At 47.2% G+C, this 19,826-nt stretch overlaps 2 protein-coding genes across 2 annotated transcripts; one reads left to right on the plus strand and one right to left on the minus strand.

Annotated features, from left to right (window-relative positions):
- Positions 1 to 1,399: 1,399 nt before the first annotated feature.
- Positions 1,400 to 5,393, plus strand: LOC135815661 (uncharacterized). The gene is made up of 2 exons (XM_065328983.1): positions 1,400 to 2,949; positions 5,271 to 5,393. The coding sequence occupies exons 1-2, from the start codon at positions 1,471 to 1,473 to the stop codon at positions 5,283 to 5,285; spliced, it is 1,494 nt and encodes a 497-aa protein (XP_065185055.1). The 5' UTR covers positions 1,400 to 1,470; the 3' UTR covers positions 5,286 to 5,393.
- LOC135815662 (WD repeat-containing protein 18-like) lies at positions 4,722 to 17,712 on the minus strand. Its single transcript, XM_065328984.1, has 11 exons — positions 17,456 to 17,712; positions 14,340 to 14,453; positions 13,184 to 13,317; positions 10,487 to 10,631; positions 10,189 to 10,335; positions 9,809 to 9,894; positions 8,526 to 8,650; positions 7,963 to 8,159; positions 6,912 to 6,936; positions 5,879 to 5,928; positions 4,722 to 5,719 (listed from the first exon to the last, which is right to left on the minus strand). The coding sequence occupies exons 1-11, from the start codon at positions 17,654 to 17,656 to the stop codon at positions 5,537 to 5,539; spliced, it is 1,407 nt and encodes a 468-aa protein (XP_065185056.1). The 5' UTR covers positions 17,657 to 17,712; the 3' UTR covers positions 4,722 to 5,536.
- Between the last annotated feature and the right edge of the window lie 2,114 nt (positions 17,713 to 19,826).

Raw genomic sequence — 19,826 nt, forward strand, 5'->3', positions numbered from 1 at the left:
TTGAATAGAAGCCGATTTTTCGAAGTGCACCATGACACAGAAGCGCAGTTGAATAGAAGCCGATTTTTCGAAGTACACCATGACACAGAAGCGCAGTTGAATAGAAGCCGCTCTCTGCAAAATACACGTGCGAGTACTTGCACAGTACATGCGTGGCAATATGCACTGCATATTGTACACTGATGTCAGTGATGATGTTGACATAGAAGCATAACTTGAATAGAAGCATGGTTTGAACCCCGGCACATACGGCCGTAAGCACCTGCTCAGTTTATAAGTCACAATACGGTATGGCAAAATCTAACGTATTTAACGTGACAATCAGCTACATGTACCAGGTACTTTAAAAAGGGGAAGTACCCTAAAGATCAAATTTTCACCAGTTGTAGTCTTCGGGGTGCTGAGTCGAATGGTCTTGGTTCAAGGAAGCTGAGACGCTCCCTTCCTCCTTTATTCCCAATAATAGAACTCGCGCACTTCCACTGAAACTGGGGGGGGGGGGGTCGTATGCAAAATGTCACTGCAAGAGCTGCTAGCCGTTTCGTTCTTATAAAAGCACGGATGACCGCGATTAGCCCATATGTTGTAGTTTTTTGGACGCCGAGTCGACTGGTTTTGGTCCGAAAAGGCTGCGATGCAGCGTTCAGCCCTTATTCCCAATCGAACACGGGTCAGTAAGCGGTCACGTGCTCGTGTGCACACCATAACGGGCGGTGCAGTCGGGTGCAGCCTATAGGGTGCACGGGTGATCAGGTGACCAGTGGCAGTGTACGCATCAGCACATGACTGCTTACTCACCGTGTTCGATTGGGAATAAGAGCCGGACGCTGCATCGCAGCCTTTTCGGACCAAAACCAGTCGACTCAGCGTCCAGTGTTGTAGATGGTCACCCAGTTTTGCCTTTTGGTGGAAGTGCACAAACAATCATGACGACAGTCTGAGTCATGAGCCTGAGTTTTTGTCAGTGCCAGAAACCATGAAAACGTTACAACAAAGCTAAAGAGGGGTGCACTTCAGCTAGAATTCAGGTGCGCGCTATTCCGGCAAATACCGGTTGATAGAACATAGGTCGGGAAGTGCAGACAACCATCAGAAGCTATCCAGTTCTTGCAACTGGAGAAACTGATCTAAGTTTCTACTACATGTGCACTGTACTCTCACACTCATTTTCATAATTTATTATGACTTGTAGTTACCGAAGAAGAAGAAGAAGTGCAGAAAGCCTGTCATGGAGGTGCCGGAGGCTGTACGCTGGCGTCGTATATATATATTTTTAGAAGCTGTAAAACACGTTCTAGAGACTGATGGAGTGCGAAACGAAGCAGAAAGTGACATAACGCTGGACATTCACATCGCTACTGGAGAAGATGCCCATACTACCCCCCCCCCCCCCCCCATAGCTTTAGCAGCGACTACTCGGACATTTTGATCTTCCTGCGAAAGTTGGTGAGCAATGGAGACATAGCGTCTATGGAGCGGGTTTTACATGCTTTGAAAAAATTGGAGAGGACCAGCAGCAGAAGTGGCCGAATGTCAGATTCCGTATCAGCCATCTCCCCAGCCCACCCTGGCTGTGGTACAGCTGTGAAGAGAACATGCTATCGCACGCATGACTATGAACGGGTGGAGATCTGTGCTAAAGTTGGTGAGCACCGTCGCCATGAACTCGGTCCGAAATGCCTGGCCGACAGACGGACGGCATTGCTGCAAGCGTCTCGGTCACCAGTTCAGAGGCAAGCAGTAGTTTATGCTCCGCCGGATATCCGAGAACTTGTTAATATGGAGTGTAGAAGTCGAACCAATGATACTGATACTGATTACTTTGACTTGACGTTGCTGCACTGCGCCATTTTTACCGGCAATGAGAAGATGGTAAAATGCTTGTTGAAATGGGGAGCTGACGCAACATCAACTTTGGTCTTTGAGTTTGGTGGAGATTTTCCCGGTCACGCTTGGAAGCACACTCCGATTGGTGTTGCCGCTGTCCTGAAGCATGCTGGTGTAGTGAAGTGTCTTCTAGCAAGCGGTGCATCGCCATATGATGGTGGCAGTTGGGGCCCCCGGCGCTTCTACACGTACGGTTTGTGTAGATATGACGCTGCAACTTGTGAAGCACTGTGTCAAAACCCCAAGTACCCTCCGCCGGTGTCAGAGACATGGAGTTCCCAACAGCATGGTTGTGAAGAATGCTTCATGCGCATGCTGCCCTACTGCCGTTGGGACACAGCATGCTGTAGGGGAGGACTTGGTACTATCATGATAGCCCATATGAAGCGGGTGCCAGAGCTATTCCGAGAATCATTCCTGGGCATGGCCAGTTTCACCGTCACTGAACGATTATGCAAGCGGTTTTGGTGTGCACTCAACTTGAGGAAAGCTTGTTACAACAACGCGTACATCTATGAGAGGCTTCATGGAAAAGCAATAGACACTGCCGAGCTCACCAGTTTTGCCCATTCTCTTCTCCAAGAGGGTACGGATCCAGCTGGTTTGTCAATCTCCGATGCGGATGCACTGTGTAGCGCATGGCTGCAGCTCAGTATTGAGCAGGCCGAGTTGCATGGCCACAGGCCACCTGTATCATTTATGAGCAGAGAGAGACTTAGTGAGGCTAGAGACCGCTATCTTGCTTACTTTCACTCGCGAGCTGCAGTTCTGGCTACATGTGTCAAAGATGAAACAAAGCAACAAGTACTAAAGATTCTCCCTAGAGTTGACCCTCATCTATCCGTGACTACATCTGCTGCATACTTCAGTTTCGGTACGCCACCAGTTGTTCACAGACTTCTGTTGACGAGAACAGCCAAAGATCCTGTTGTGGAGCTGCTGGTGAAACATGGTGGTCTTCCTGGTATATCAAGTGTCGACGAGATACCATTTGTTGATGGATGTCTTCACGATGGTCCATCCTGCTACTGCAATGTGGAGCTATCAGCTGCTCAGCGGAAAGTGAGTTTGCTTGATGTTCTCACACCGCGTCCCAAGCCCAAGTCTCTGGCGCATTTGTGTCGCTCTGCTGTCATTGAAGCATGTCATGGGTATGGTGTAGTCAAGGCGATTCAAAGTCTTGATCTTCCACCAGTCCTACTGAGTTATCTTTTGTTCCAATGAGCAATAATACTAATAGTAAATTGAGTATCATCTGTTTCACCCCCTTGAAGCTAGTCGACAACAGTTCGCATTTTAGTACAACCAAGAGTTTATAAATTATAACCTTGGGGGTCATGTACTCTTGGTACAACGTATAAAACTCGTATATAGCTCAAACCGTTGCGAGTATATAACTAAAGAACTATTTCAATCAATCGTCCCTTGAATCTGTCCAGCTAGGCCCTGCTACTAGCTACTATCAATTGTCCATCAGATTCGAATGTTTCACCTAACGGATTCCTGCAGACAGATGTGTTAACTCCACATGTTTCATTTTGGGCTAAATGCGCTTCATTTGGGCTACATACATATGCAGCGGTCTCGGGGAACAAGATGCGGTCTCACGCAATATGATGTTACGCTCAAACGTCTCTTATCCGGACACCTCAGATACGGGCATGTCTCTATTGCAAAAAACGTTTCCATCAGTTCGAGCAACATGCATGATAACCTGGGCAAAAAAAACATAGCGAGGGCCCTGAGCTTTCAAGCTCTCTCGTTTTGGTCATTTCACCAGCTCTTGACCTTTGTGAACTTTTTTGCATCCAGTTTGTGCACCTACCATAGTGACCCACATGCATATCAAATCCTGTAAAGATAGCAATGAAGGGTCCAGTGTCGCGGGATTGGGACCATGCTTCCGCCCGGGAGAAGCTGTGTGCCTAAATTGTATTGTAAGGTGTTAGGGCAGCATCAGTTGGCTCTCTTCAGAAGTCTTGAAGAGTGCTAGTATTATCGTTTGACTTATGTAACGTTTACTTGTAGAGGCATTTTAAAGAGGATATGTCAGTGTTTTGACAGATCCCATATACAATGTAATAGGATTTGAGTGTTCTGCATTATCCAGAGTGGTGCGGAATGATGATAGAACTGGCAGGGAATGTAGTATAGAAGTGCTTGGTGTGCTGAATAAGTAAAAAGATACCATGGATAGATGTCTATGATTGGTTGAGGAGCACTGCCACAGGTTGTCACGTCTAGAACTTTTAACCGCACTACCTGGAGTATTGGCCGGTCGGCTTGAACTTCGGATTGTTCCTACGGAAGTGTGTGGAAAACAGTTCCAAACACCTCAGGAAACTCATTTCATCAATTTGCATAGGTTGTTTATCGAAATCCCGCCAGAAACCAAATTCTATTATAATAATAGGATTTGCTGGTGACAGTTTGAGACCTATCATAGGCACATGCGCTTTAATGCGCGTCACCATGGTAGGCCCTTGAGAGGCCGATTTGCATTTTCTCACGGGAATCGCAGCCTCCAAGTCGTCGCACCTGCAGACTTGTTTTGTGTTGATTTCCGAATGAAAAGAATATTTCAATGAAATTTGCTGCTTAGAGCCCTGCCAGTCCTGTCAGGCGACCTTTCCTAAGCTGGAGAGATGGTTCGGAGTTATGCAGACGCCTAGGCCCGTACCTTGTAAAAATATTTAGGAGCTTGCAGCTCGTGCGCAGCCACCAAGGACGAATGTCTCACTTTCGTAATGGCTGAAACGAGGAATGTGGTCACCGATTTCACACCAGGAAAGGCATTTACACGCCGTGGACACTAATAAAGCCGCTTTGAGGAGTGAAAGACCAAAGCTTTATTTTTTCGAATGCATGAGAAATTAGAGTGATACCTACACGTATGTGCCCCAAAACTACACCTGAAAAAACGGCGTACAGAAAATATTCTAATTTTATGAGAAGAGACAATTGAGCATGCTCTAATTCGTCATGAACAGTTGCGGCACTTTTCAAACGCCACTCCAAGTGAGCATGTGCCACTCCTTCATCAATAATACAGGAACATTTGAGCTTAGGGGATAAAGGTGGGATATTTGAACTTCACCAGCTGAAGTACAAGTTTTTTTCTGATTTTTTGGCCACTAGATTGCATAGCTACGGGAATAAGTCAATATTTGTGCACGTGGTGATATTCTGAGCATCACATCACATAATAGTATAAGCAGCACGGCACTGGTGAGTGCAGAATAAATTAGTTTTCCTGCTCTCTGACTCTTTTCTTGCATTGTTACCTGGCACAAATATCAAATTCGTCGAATGAAAAGAAGAAGCAATTCGTTGCTGCCAATCGACTGCACCAGTTCTGTTTACTTCTGCTATTCTTCCTTCAGTGTGGTGACTTCTGAACAATGAGGCAATGGCATCAAGTCAGTAGTGTGCAGTGTGTGGCTGTCTCTCTGCCAATGGATCTGTGACAGCCGAAGCCCGATGTTGCAGTTTGCTGGTTATGGCCAGCAGCAATCTAACATTGTACATTCCATCCACACACACGGGATTGCTGAATATGACAATGATAAACTGCCTATTTGAAGCAGCATCGCAAAGCTTAGAGACAGCATAGCATGTAGATCTACCATGATACTTCCCATCCAGGTCATCAGCCGTTGTTGGATGCAGACTGCGGTTGATCCAGTGATGAAAGAACAGAGCGAACCTCATCCCGCAGTAGCCTGCGGTTGAGCTTGCGCATCTCCGCAAGTTCCTGCTGCAGTTGCTTGACAAGCGCACTGGACTTGATCGCTTCGGTGTTGCCTGCCTCTTTCTTGCTCTTTTCGTTGGCCTGAACGACAACAAATACCAGGACGATACGTTGAAGTGTTATTTATAGGGATCGATATCGTAAGAATATCTCATAAATCGGAGTCAAAATCAGTCAATGCTACTACATGTACAGTATATGACTGTGCCTCCCTGGTAGCAGCAACTCTGTGCGACTTACCCTGCAGCAAGACCACCAGTACGTCTTCCAGTAGTCGCTTCTTTCTTTGCCTGTTAGCCCAAAGCATTTGGCGAGAACACATTAGTAGATACGACAGGTTTAGTGATAGATCATAATTAAAGTAAAAAATGGTCCACAGTGCCACAGTGCCTTAACATCTTATTGCAGGCCATGGACACCACAAACTGTACCAGCGGCATTCAAATCTAGCTTCCTAATTCATCATTTCATTTGGAAAAAATTCTTCGTGTCAGATGTTCGTCAGACGCAGAGATTTCACAGTACTACATGCACACATTTCCATGCACATGTGTCGCCTGCCCCATTAGCTATGCTTAGTGTTTAGACTACGTCTTTATCTTTTTGTTGACCTACCGGTGTACGGTGCACTCGACAGTCATGGAAAGAAACGCTCACCACAAAGACTGCTAGGAGCACATACTTCAGGTTTGTACTGAAATACTGAAATAAGCCCGAAGAGAAGGCACGAAAGTTTACTCAAGTGCTTGTGACAGTTTTCGGAATGCTGTTGAAGAACCTGAAGGGTGTGCTCCTACTAAGTCTTATAGTATGTTTGTCTCCGAGGAAACGTGTACACCGACTAATACTGAGGGTTTCCAGTACTGTAAAACGGCTAATTTTAGCGCCGGTGATATTTTTAGCGACTTTAGCGAAAGGAGTGTTTTCGCTAAAGTTTCGCCGCGCCGATCGAAATTTTGCATGTACAGTACAGGACTGATCTTCTTCTTTTTTCAACTCTGACTCTTGGATCGTTAAAATACTTCATCGCGAATTGGTCCTAATTCAGAATACACTAAAATGTTTACCCGCTAAAACTAGCCATTTTACAGTAGGCGAAGTCAGTTTTTAACACTGAGGTACACCCAAGTATCGATTTAACATTATCATTTATTTCGCACCAACCAAGTCTTGCAGCAGCAAATGTTTTCGATGGTGCATACTATGGCAGCACAGAACGAAATGCTGTTGACAACACACTAACACATCTGAAGGCAATTCTGAATGGCCGTACCTTGTAACGCCAGCTTCGTCCCAGCCTGGACAAATCAAACAAAACAACAGCAGATGCAGCACACAAAGCAAAGAGTTCATCACTGCCATACGTGGACACAGCACAGACAGTACACCGCACAGGTCATACATAGCATCGTCTTGTGTGGAGCTCTAATCCGCTCGAAGGTAAATTGAGTGTGGATTCACTGCACAGCGTGCAATGAGTGTACTACTTACGCGTCGTATGACCTACAGGCAGGACACCACGGCCACGAAAGGACGTTAGGGTGGGGTGTTCTCGCCGTACGTTACGGTAGATGCAGTGGTGTGACAATCCCAGTCATAAAGGATAATCTGATTCTCTGGCTCTGGTGAGCTCTTGTAGGTTATTTGGTGATTTTATCGTACAGGATGCAGTACTGCGAAATTTGAAATTCGAAAAAGGGTTAAAAAAAAAGGAACCTCAACTGGGGTTCGAAACGCAAAATGTCCTGTTGCAATTGGAATCAACGGCCTAGAATTACATGGTTTTCCCAACTCAGTGCTTTTGGCCAAGGTCCTATTCTTGTTACGGCTTGCTTTTTGGAGAAATAGACTTCAGGAACAACATTCCATAGGGGATTGCATAATGGTGTGATGTACTGTGTGTAGTGGTGTGATGTACTGTGTGTAGTGACGTGATGCATTATGTGCAATGGTGTGATGTGTTACGTGGTACGGCAAACTACTACCAGTACCGTAAAGTACCGCCAGAGCGCCCCGTCTCGCGAGAGCGCCCCACCTTGATTTGACAGCCAAGGGAAGAAAATCGTATGGCAGAATGCTACTAAGTTTGTACGATGTGAGAACCTTCGTGTACTTAGGTCACACTTGGTATGCTTTTATGTGGAGCTCGAAGGTAAACTGGGTACGGATTGACTGCACAATGTGCAATGTTTGTACAAGGTCCGTGTCGTATGACCTACAGACGTGGAATCCACCTCCACAAGGCGGCCACGAAAGGACGAGATGGTGGGGCGCTCTGGCGGTACTTTACGGTAATACCAGCACTGGTGCACGTCACCACCAACCTTTGACTGAGCTTGGCCATGGAGGCGCACTGGACAATTGTCGAGTGCTGCAATAGAAGAAGACGTGCCAGAAGTAGTTGCAAGTTGCCGCTGGAAGAGAGCTAGAGGAGGTAGGTAATCCGTATTCACGCGTGCCCCGGGCTGCCGGTTCCACAGGACACCAGGTAGCGAAGTGAAGCAGCCAAAGCTCACGGGTCCTTCAGAAAATAAACACAACAAACACGAAAGTCACTCTTAGCTAGGAACATAACATTTTCTAATTATCGCCTCCACTTTTCCATCAACAAAATTAATCATAAAAAGTTGGCTAAAGGTGAAGTTAGTGCAAGTTACCAGTGCTCTCAAACAACAAGCCTCAAAAGAAAAACCCCAATGTAAAGGAGACGGCCTAACAAAAGCCTGAAAGTGACAGTGAGCAGCAAGCAGAAGAAGTTCATTTTACTTCAAAAAGTTCTCAGAGCACATTCACGCGACTCGGAGAGAGCACACTCCAAGCACCACAAGAGCACAGCAAGAGTATCACAGAGACGAGAAGCAGAGACCCAAGCACAATATGCACTTACCCTTCCGTTCAAACACGAGAAGGCATGCACACGTGCTGACTTGCCACAGGCGTGCTGTACCATCATTCGAGGCAGACAGCAGGGTTGTACCGTCCGGGGATAGCGACAAACACGTTACAGATCCCCTGTAAACACCCATACAGTGTACATCCTCGCCTGATCATCAGCTCATGAATAAATAGTGAAATAGGGTCGCGTTCGACTGGGAGCAATGGATGAATGATGTACCGCAGCCTCCTCAAACCAACACCATTAAATTTTGATTCAGGGTCCTAAAGACTACGGGTTCTGAAAGTTTCATCTTTGTCCATGCCGCTTGAAGAAAGGAAGGACGTTTCAATCAAATTCCCTATCAAGTAGGGAGCACTCACTCAATGTTGGTGGAGGGTGCTTATTTGATTGGGAATATAGGGGTTAGGGGCCGTCCGTAAATACATTTATTTACTTAGAGACGTCTAACAGGCGTTTCTGGTGGGTGGGTTCGCCTGCAAGGCGTTTCTAAAAAATACATTTCGGAGTGCATGCATACCATACCGCGCGTGTACATGTACATGATGTAGCTAGCACTGCTATAGCTAGTACCGGTACAGGTAGGTAGGCGTTGAGACGCACTACACTGCACTGCACGCGTCACGGCAGAGTAGACCATGGTAGACAGGGAGGCAGGGACACATAACGGTTCGCTACAAAGGGTCAATTTTGTATGGGTTCAAACAGGGACATGGACATGGACACACGGACCAGGGTTCGCTATATCACAAATTTCGCTACATTATATATGCGAGTTCGTTATAAGTGGAGTCGACTGTACGAGTACTGTATATGTGTGCATAGTATGGTGTTTATTTTGAGTGGTATTATCTGCATTTTGGGCAGCGTTTCTGGGGGTGGGTGGGTCAAGAAAGAAACGCCTCTTAGACGTCTCTAAGTAAATACATGCATTTACGGACGGCCCCTTAGACGATCACGCAATAACCCGAGATTTTGCATTGAGCGACCTCAGAAACACTGATGTGCCATTGTCATACCATACAAAGCAAATGCGATGATGTCATCTGCACTACCTCTATAGGCAAGCGGAGCATTGTAGCTTCCTCTGACCGATCTGATTCGACTCAGTGCCCAGAAGACTACAAGAAGTGTACGCACACACACGCACACACACACACACACACACACACACACACACACACACACACACACACACGCACACACACACACACACGTTTCTTTCCTTATCACACAAAAACACGCCGCTCAGCTGTAATCAAGTAACTACTTACGTGTGTCCAGTGCACACCATTTTCGGTGACTGTCTTGCTTGGTCGTCCTCGCTGGTCTCACTTTGTGCCTTCTGAGGGCCACTTGTCTGAAAGAATGCAGAAACAAAAACACAGAAGCATTAATACTGTCAATGCATTGGTAGACTCAATGTGGACAATAACACTGCTTTGCCCCATTATTCCATAATAATGCAAGTGCATGATTGTTGCCAGACCCTTGGGCGAACACTCCACTCCGTTCAGTTAATTTCGATTACTAAGCATTAGTCTAGTCTAGCTACCTCCTCCACTGGGCTTGGTGCTACAGTTCATTTCATCACACTCAGTGCACCAGTGACAATGTGACATCCACCTACATCTACTTGCGTAGCGTGCCTTACCGTGCGGTACATGTTAACTTTGCGAATGAGGTGACCCTTTTCTTCCGCGCCAAATAGGTACAGTTCCATGGAGTCCAGGGCCAACGCCAGCAACGGCGACTCGAAAATCAGCGTGCAGAGGCGCTGTCCTGTGCTGAGTTCATACACCTGTTGAGAACACAACAGAATCATAACAACAAGACAGTTTATCCTTCCTTCGCATCGGCCGAACAGTATTCACCTACAGTTCACTGAAGCAGAATTTTGGCTACAAGAGATTATCACTCAGTACAGATGGAGAATATCACTGCTGCCGTACCTGACACGTCCCATCTTTCGCTGTAGTGAATACACGAGCCCGGGCAGCTCCTGTGCCACAGTAGATGTCAGTGACAGGCCGGGAATGGTCCCGCCAGGACTTGAGCGGGCTGGGCACCTCGCCGCGGTGACACTGGCTAAGAATGCTGCACAGAAAGCAAAGCGTGACAACCAAACACATCAATGCAATACATTTTTAAATGTCCACATCTACAATCACACATGGCAGAATAACTCCTGACATGTGCGCTGGCTCATTTCTGAAACGTCAGATTCTCCATTACACCTATCCATCACGGCATGAGACAATGACATCATCTACAGTCCAACCACTTTAGGATGAACACCAAGGGACCGATAGTATTAGGTTTGCAATAACGGCAGTACTTCTTATCCCTGGGACAGTAGCATGATGTCATCTACCCCCATTCCGTCCCGTCCGGAACCCCCCCCCCCCCCCCGCCAAATCCTGGACACGCCACTGCCTATGAAAAAGCCCCCCCCCCCCCTACTCATTTGTCAATTTTCGTGTTTTTTTCACACCATTCAAAGAAACATGCAGTCGATTTTCACTACTTCCTCTTGTAGAGGGTTCATAAAGGCACATTCGTCTGGGGTGAAGTCGGGGTTCGCCTTGAACGTTGCAGCTTGCATGGCAAGACAAATTTGGAAAGTGGAAAAAATGGGTTACGGGGTAACTGTTTCCCATGCACCCCCCCCCCCCCCCCCCTACTATTTCGACCAGGCCAAAACCGTGCTATCCATTTTTATACCCAGGAAATACACAGTGATTTATCCAATAGAGTTACTTGGTCCGCCCAGTTAAAATTGGCGCTTATCTTCACACTTGTCTCAGGAAAGAAATACTAATATTTGAAGCAAGCTACGATCACAAAGCACTATATACATGATTATTTACATGTCAGTAAGCAACTCAGTCGAAAATTCAAGCAAGTTACACATCCTCCTCGCCACTATCGTCGCTGGAGGAAGAGCTCAAAACGTACGATCCGGACAGCTGCTGCACAGGCCGTTTCATACTTGTTCCACTTCTCCTCGTCTCGAATCACGCTCAAAGGCAGTGCGTGCCTGTCACCTTCCCATCAGAAGCTGAGTGAGACTGCCCGCATGTTGACTGTAAGTGTTATCCCCGTTCGTCGCAATAATGCGACTTTGTTTGAGACAAAAAGGCAACGCCATATCAGTGTCCTTTTTTCAAATCGCCTCTTGCGCTTGTCGGACTTGCTGATCAGCACCCGTACCCACGGGAGCCGCTGGTGCTTGTACATGCAGCGCAGTGATAGCTTCCGCTTGATGTAGCACCTGTGCGTACTGCACCTACAACGCCGTGCACCAGGCTTTTCGGCTAGTTTCCTGAAAGTCCTTTGCACGAGTGTTTCTCTCAGGACTTGGTGTTTCCTTTGATTAGCTCCTTTGCCCTGTCCTCTGTGAGCTTCAAAGTGTGTCCGCCGGATTGGTCTCACTTACTGGAGACATCGACATGAGCTGCAGTTTCTTCGTCAGCGATTTGCTGGTGATAGCCCTTCACTAGGCGCTGTACTGTGCAAGCACTGAAATTCAAGTTCGCGAAGCGCTTTTTCAGCTTTTCTATACCTCCCCGGAGTAAACAATCTTTGTCATCAGACAGCTGGAAGTAGACAGAAACTGTATTCTCCATCGCTCTGAAATGCGAACATCCTGACCTATTTTACGGACTCGAGCGGAGGTTGCAGTGTTTTCTTGCGCTGACGGAAGTGTTCGTCGGCGGCAGCTCCGTCAAAAAGACTCAAACGAACTGATCGCAACTTCTGTGATGGTTTGTGCTGCCATGTCGTCGAATGCAATGGTCAATGGTCATGTTCGGATGGTGAATCGGTGGTTCCATGCCGTATGGCACAGGCAGAACACCAAAAAACCAAGTGAGAAGATAAGCGCCAATTTTAACTGGGCGGACCAAGTATGTTCTAAAGTAAACGTTTGTTAAACCTCTGTGAAAACCACCCTTTAGGGCCCACAATTATTTCAAGGAATGCACTGCATACGCGAGCCCAGTTACTTATCTGGTCGTAACTTTGGTGTCCTTTGTGGCTGATTTTGGTGATCTTGGGCTTTCTGGACAGCTCTTGGCAAGAGGAGCACAGCGATAGCCAGCAATCCATCATTGAATCCAGAGAACCAGCGCCGCAGCGCGATTCGGCACTCCACAGCCAGCATTGCGAGCGCCCAACTCAAATTCGCTGCCATTTAAACAAAAAAGTATCGCAGATCGCTCAGACTTTTATTGCATGAGAGCTGAGAAACATGCCTTTGCGATGACGTGAACTATCTGTGGCTGCGTGGGCTGCGAGTCAGGGAAAAAACCCCAAAAACGAGTTCAAAATGCACGCGCCCGAGTTGACTCTGCTGAGCAAACTTAGTTCGTGTCTCATAACTCCGCTCTCCGCATGTAAATACTCCAATTGTCCACCCAGTGTGTAAGGCCAGGGGTGCATTGTGGTGTTACCATGCAAACATTACCCGATCGGGTACCCATACCCGTGCTACCCGTGGAAAACTACCCGAACCCAATACCCGACACCCGAAGAAAATGCTACCCGACTCAGCCCTAATTCATTCAGCACAAGACAGGCAGTGTATCAAACACAAAGCACAAACACACGTACCTGCCAAGACCCCACACATGCACAAACACACGTACCTGCCAAGACCCCACACATGCACGTGCCCATCTTGGCCGCCTGAGAGGAAAAGCGCGCCATCGTCGGTGAAGCGCAGCACGCTCACCGGCTGGAAGTGATGGGAAACAACTGCTAGAAGGCGCCCTGATGCAATCTATACAGACACCCATAGACAGATGAGATTGAGTACAGGTAGAACAGAGGAGATTGAGTCAGGTAGAACAGAGGAGATTGAGTGCAGGTAGAACAGAGGAGATTGAGTCATGTAGAACAGAGGAGATTGAGTCATGTAGAACAGAGGAGATTGAGTCATGTAGAACAGAGGAGATTGAGTACAGGTAGAACAGAGGAGATTGAGTCATGTAGAACAGGTGACACAATCAAACCGGTTACTCGTCACTGACTCGTTATGGTCATACTCGATTCTAGCTAACAGTTGCAAAATGTGCTTATCAAATACTCGAAAGGCTTTTCAACCACCAAAATGCTGGAATAATACTGCAGGCTATGCCAGTCGCAACTCTTATCAAATCTACGATGGAGAACTGTGATTTCAAGTGGTCTGGCATCTGTACTGCTGTGGCCTCGTTATTTTCATGTTCTTCGTTATCATTTTCTCACAAAAAAAGAGAAGAGGAAAGTAGTACCACTCCCAGTTCAACAAATGGTCATGTGAAGGGTTTCACCCCTACATACTGGGAATCAGATTACTTGCCGCATGGAAAGTATTGTAAAAAGAAAAGTAAAGGTCACACGTTCGCTATTGTTCCTGAAGATGGCTGTGAAACTGCCCCGTTCGAGACATATTCAACTTCATGAACACATGATTTGATTGTTCCAGCCTCCTGTAGTCCCAAACTAATCAAACAATGGTCCAGTAGAACAAACGCCACAAAAAAACATAAAACATAAAGAGCTGCCTATCGACCAAACATTCCGACCCTACTAAGCTCACACTCACGCCCCATCACCACCCGGATAAGCGAGCTATGAGTGTAGTAGGAAGAATCTTTCTTCATGCAGTATTCCACTTCTAGCTCCCCAGTGCAAGTGAGTAAAAATGATACTCAACATCAATGACGCAAGGGTACATTATAGACGGAAATGCAGACATCAGGGCTGCCAAGCATGACTACAGTAAGTACCAAGTAAAGTTTCAAGCTTCGCAAATCATACCTGCCACACATATATTGATGAACCGATGCCGCACAGACAATATGTTCCACACGGAGTACATGCGACTGCCAATGCCTTGCCGGGCAGAGGGATACGAATTGTTGGTTGGGCGTGCTGAGGAGAAACAAGCAAAGAAGTATAGTAATGGTATCTTACCACCCGAGCTGACCTGTAGAAGTATTGCGGCAGCAAATATTTCTCCTGGCTCAGCAACATACCATATCCGCCAAGAGTACATAACCCCCCCCCAGAGTGTGCAACTCCACTATGGGTGCTGTCCCGACAGAATTTCAAGTTGACGTCATTTTCATGATGCAATGCGCACAGTACACGGATTATCAGACGAATCCGGAACCTGTGGTTGACCGAAGCCGATCGATCCTGTACAAATTATTGGAAAGAAAAACGTGTGATGCGTTGACACCCGTACACATGTTGTAAATCACTGGGGCAAAGAGCATTGCGTCATAAATAATGACGTCAACTTGAAATTCTGACGGGACAGCAGGGTATGTGGGAGTTGCACACTCTGGGGGGTTATGTACTCTTGATATCCGCTGATGACCCTGGGTGCCCAGAACAGAACTACAGCCGAATGTCACTTATCCGACGTTCAGTCATCCAGCACGCGGGGTGTCCGACAGCGTGCTGGCAGCTCAAGTCTTCCTGTGTGTTCCATGCAAAGTGCAAACCATTTTTAAAATGCCCTGAACATTGCCGTATTGTTATAGAGTGGGTTCATATTGATGTGCAAAATTAATAACACGAGAGTCGGAAAAGAATGCCCAAGTAAAGGTATCGTATTTCCCTGATTATAAGTCGCACCCCAATTTCAGGTTTGAGCCATACTGTTTCGATATATTCACTTCAGTAGCAAGTCATGCTCCGTTGTAAGTCACACCCTCTTTTTCGCCCTTGAAGTTTAGTGTAAAAAGGTGCGACTTATATTCGGGGAAATACGATACATGTACACGGACATGTACACAGACATGTACACGGACATGTACACGGACATGTACACAGACATGTACACAGACATGTACACAGACATGTACACAGACGTGTACACAGACGTGTACACAGACGTGAACACAGACGTGTACACAGACATGTGCGGCCATCATCTTGTTGGTGTGTGGATAGATTGGTGCTGATTTAGCTTCAGATATCCGGAATATTCACTTGACCAACACAGCCCGGTCCCGAGGGTGTCGGGTAACTGACACACTACTGTAGTCACTATCGACATTACTGATACATACATCCCTCCATACCGTTGAACTATAAAGAGCTAGGTGTTAAAGCCAATGAAGCAGTAAAGTCTTGTCCTCTATTGGTTTTGGTTACACATGCACAACTTTGACAAGTGAAATCCAGCGCCAATGAACGTAACACCTCCGCAGCTGCATGCACCTCGCACTGCGAACATTGGGCTGTGCAGTGAACGTAGCTCTGCTGTGTTCATGAGGCCCAGTGAACGTAGCTCTGCTGTGTTCATGAGGCCCAGTGAACGTAGCCTCTGCTGTGTTCATGAGGCCGAGTTTCATTTGCCACCACTGCAATATCCAACAAGAGAGTAAATGCATGTGCCACTAATCACTATACTGTGGAAGTCTGGTGAAAAATGAAACTTTCACGGTCTGTAGAGTTTGGGTCGCTGAGTCGAATGGTCTTTGTCCGAAGAGGCTGCGGTCCATGGTTCGTCAGATATGCCCAACTGAATGTGAACGCGCAGTCTACCTAATCCAGGTGCTGACATCCCAGCGTGCAGCAAGGTAGCCACATCATCTATTTGTGTAAAATGGCCAATGTTCGGAACGCGTTCGTTTGGGGAACCATTTGTCGCAGTTTCTTTGGACCAGACCAGTTTCTTTGGACCAAGACTATTCGGCTCAGTGGTACAAACACTAGTGCCCTGAGATTTTCAGTTCGGCAAATCTTGAGGTTAAATCCCGTCTTTTAGCTGTTTCCGAGTTGGACTTTTTTATACATCCGCTGGCCTCTGCTTGCATGCTGTGGCCAACAAACTCATCGCACGGAACAGTACATTACTACTTCCGCGCTGTGCTACGTGAGTCGTGTGGTACAAGAGACTAGTCAAGACATGGACTTGTCATGTACTACACTCGTACCTGCCGTATGTAGTCAGGGAAAGTGCACTCCTCTGGGCCGGTGGTTGTGCTTTGAGAAAGAAATATTTTAGTTTTCAAATGGAATAGTCCAGCATCATTTGTGCTACAACGATGAGTCCACAACTGTGACAAGTGACAAAACAGCGAACAGCTCCCGGACCTAAAATGTTCAGATCCCGTAGTGTTGTAAGCCTTGAATCGAAGAGCCGTGCCCGTGGTTCAAAAAGCCTGCGTTGCATCTCCAATCGAGCAGCGGCCAAGCCATGTTCGTACCAAAAATGTGGTAGCCCTTTGAAGTCCAAGCGAGTCGGTATCAAACAACATTTAGAGCACACATCGCTCTTCTCCAGTTCGCCGATTCTGCTCTCCAGAGATCTGATAATTATATCAGCCTAGTCTGCAATAGCTGCATCTTCACAGCTCTTGGCAGGCGCGGAAGCGCTCACTCTAGACCAGTCCGCGCAGCCATTTCTTCAGCAGAATGCCGAGGTTCTCAGCCCTAGAACGAACTCGTGAAGGTCAGCCATGGCTCCATCCTCACTCTCACTTGGAGATATGTCTTCGGGGTCGCTCGTACTACCCACAATCGGTCACCAAATCATTTGAAATAGCATTGACAGTATTGCTTTCGTGTACTCCTTTTGACCTAGCTACACGCTATGGCATTGCAGACCGTATGTCGCGGCCGCATGACGCCATGGAGCAGCCCCCCGGAAACTCAGTTTTTTTAAACGGAAATATCTCAAGAACACTTTTTCGGAGACATGTGGGACTAACACCACTCGATCGACTCAGCGCCCCGATTCTACAGACCCTAATATTCATTTTCCATTTTTTAACTCTGACAGCAAAACAATTTCCTGCAATTTTTTCCAAATACTCCCCAATAGAATGCATATTGCTTGCGAACCCCAATATGGGATCAAACGGCGAAAAATAAATCCACTCTCTGGAACAGCAACATACTAGTAGACCATATCCCACCTTTAACCAAGTCCATACGTGCAGTACCGGTTTCTCCTTGTACGCAGCCACCACGTAGTCAGAGCCCAGTCGTGCAACACCACGACATGCCACTGTTCCTGCACTTCCACGTAATGCCTGTGAGTGACGACCACCCGTGTGCATGTCACAGAGGGACAGGGTCCCCTCCGCGTCCTCTGCAAGAAGAACGGCGGTAGCCATTGAGAACTTTTGTCAGCCTAGAGCAAATTGTGAACGAATACACACATTTTATGATATACAAAATCGAACTCATTGAAAAACGTTTCCCCATTTTCGTAGGCGCACGATCGTACGACCCCACGTGCACATAAGCACGTGACGCCCTGTGGGGCTGTGACCATGGTGACCCCTATCGTAGGTTGTTGTGCTCGCTTGTGCTAGCTGTGCGCGGCGCGCCCGGCTACTTCTTTTTTGTTGTTGTTTATCATGTTTATTGACAGCATGAAACAAGGTGGCCGTGGAGGACACTGTGTTCGGAAGTATGGAATCGAGCATGAGTACGAGGACGAAAGTGCGGAATCGGAGCCCGACGCGCGCTAGCGCGGAGGGCTCCGATTCTAGCACTTGAGTCCGAGTACGAATGCTTTGATACCATTTCTGACATGCATTGCACGAACTACTTCGTACTACTACTACTAGTACTAGTACTACTACATGTAGTACTTCACACATACCTAGTACCTACTCAAGGCACGCACACTAGACCAGACAAGGAACACAACTAGTCGCCAGTTTAGTACTTCAGACATGTTACATAATGACTAATGTACACAGTCACAACACAGAGATAAAACAAGGGCGGTCTAGTCAGCTAAAAACCAGGTCAGTTCATCGACATGGCAACAGCGAATCCTAGCGCGACTTGCCGTGCTTTGAATCAGCCACTGAAGACCTGTGAGCGCTTGCAGGTCTCCGATTTTCCAATCGGAGCACGCCTACAGTCCATTCATAAAAAAAATGGGTCCTGGCTCTGGCGAGCTCCCGTATTTGGCGATTTTTCGTGATTTCATCGTACACAGTGCAGTGCTGCGAACTTTGAAATTTGAAAAAGGGTCCAAAAAGGGTGCCTGAACTGGGGTTCGAACCGCAGAATGCACTGTTGCAGGCGGGGTCAAACGGCCTGGATTTTGATGGTTTTTCCCAATTCAGTGCTTTTGGGGCAAAACCTGGCCGAAATCCTATTCTTGCTTTGGCTTGCTTTTTGGACAAAAAAACTTCAGAAACATAATTGGAAGAGGATTCCATATGGGATTGCAGAAAAAAATTCTAAAAAAACTCAACGTTTGACCCATTTATGGCCAAAAGCTAGAAGTTCATTTTTTTCTGAATGGACTGTAGGCGTGCTCCGATTCGTGCAATGCATGTCAGAAATGGTATCAAAGCATTCGTACTCGGACTCAAGTGCTAGAATCGGAGCCCTCCGCGCTAGCGCGCGTCGGGCTCCGATTCCGCACTTTCGTCCTCGTACTCATGCTCGATTCCATACTTCAAATGGTCCTGAAGACCTAAAGGTCCTAATGCAAGTAATGGACCGGGGCTCTGCCAACCTACCCGTGGGCCGTGGAACTAACTTGAACTTTGAAGGTTGTAGTAAGGACGGTCACCATGCATGGTCACTGTTTCACAGAGTGTTCTCCACCAGTCCTAACATTAGTAACAATTCACACATTGTGCCGGTGAACTATAAAGTATAAGTATATTCCCGTATGTCACGTGATTGTCGCCTTGGAATTGACCAATGACAGATCAAACAGCGCGGGCTGGAAAGCGAGGTCCTGCCTGCTCAAAGGTGATGGAACTGGATCCACTGCCCGTCGTCAAGTGACGACGGGCAGGAACGGATTCCACTGCCCGTCGTCAAGTGACGACGGGCAGGAACGGATTCCACTGCCCGTCGTCACTTGACGACGGGCAGGAACGGATTCAACTCATTTACTGGCCGTCGCCGGGCAGTAGCCACTGGACTGACTCTACTTCAAGGTCTTTCATTGGTTACTAATAAAATAACTAAAGCAGAAGAGCGACTGTTTGCAACCACAACTGTCATCATGGCGCTCCAACATTTGATCTGGAACTGGGAGAAAAGAAGCCCCTTTGTTGAACGATATTGGCGATGCGAATGAGCTCCTCCGAAAAGTTGAGGAAGAGACTGAAACTTTTATTGCGGAGTCGCTCGCGAAGGAGATCTTGGACGAGCCGGATGAGCCTCAACCAAAGCGCGCAATGCTCAGCAACCTGCAGGATCCGCGCAATTTGCCGAGGTTTCCGATCAAGACGTGGGAAAAATCCGTAGGAACAGAACAGCCAGAATGCCCGATGCCCAGTCGACAATGTCAATGGCCGCGCGAGA

This window comes from Sycon ciliatum, chromosome 4, assembly GCF_964019385.1.
Source record: "Sycon ciliatum chromosome 4, ocSycCili1.1, whole genome shotgun sequence".
Lineage (NCBI taxonomy): Eukaryota > Metazoa > Porifera > Calcarea > Leucosolenida > Sycettidae > Sycon > Sycon ciliatum.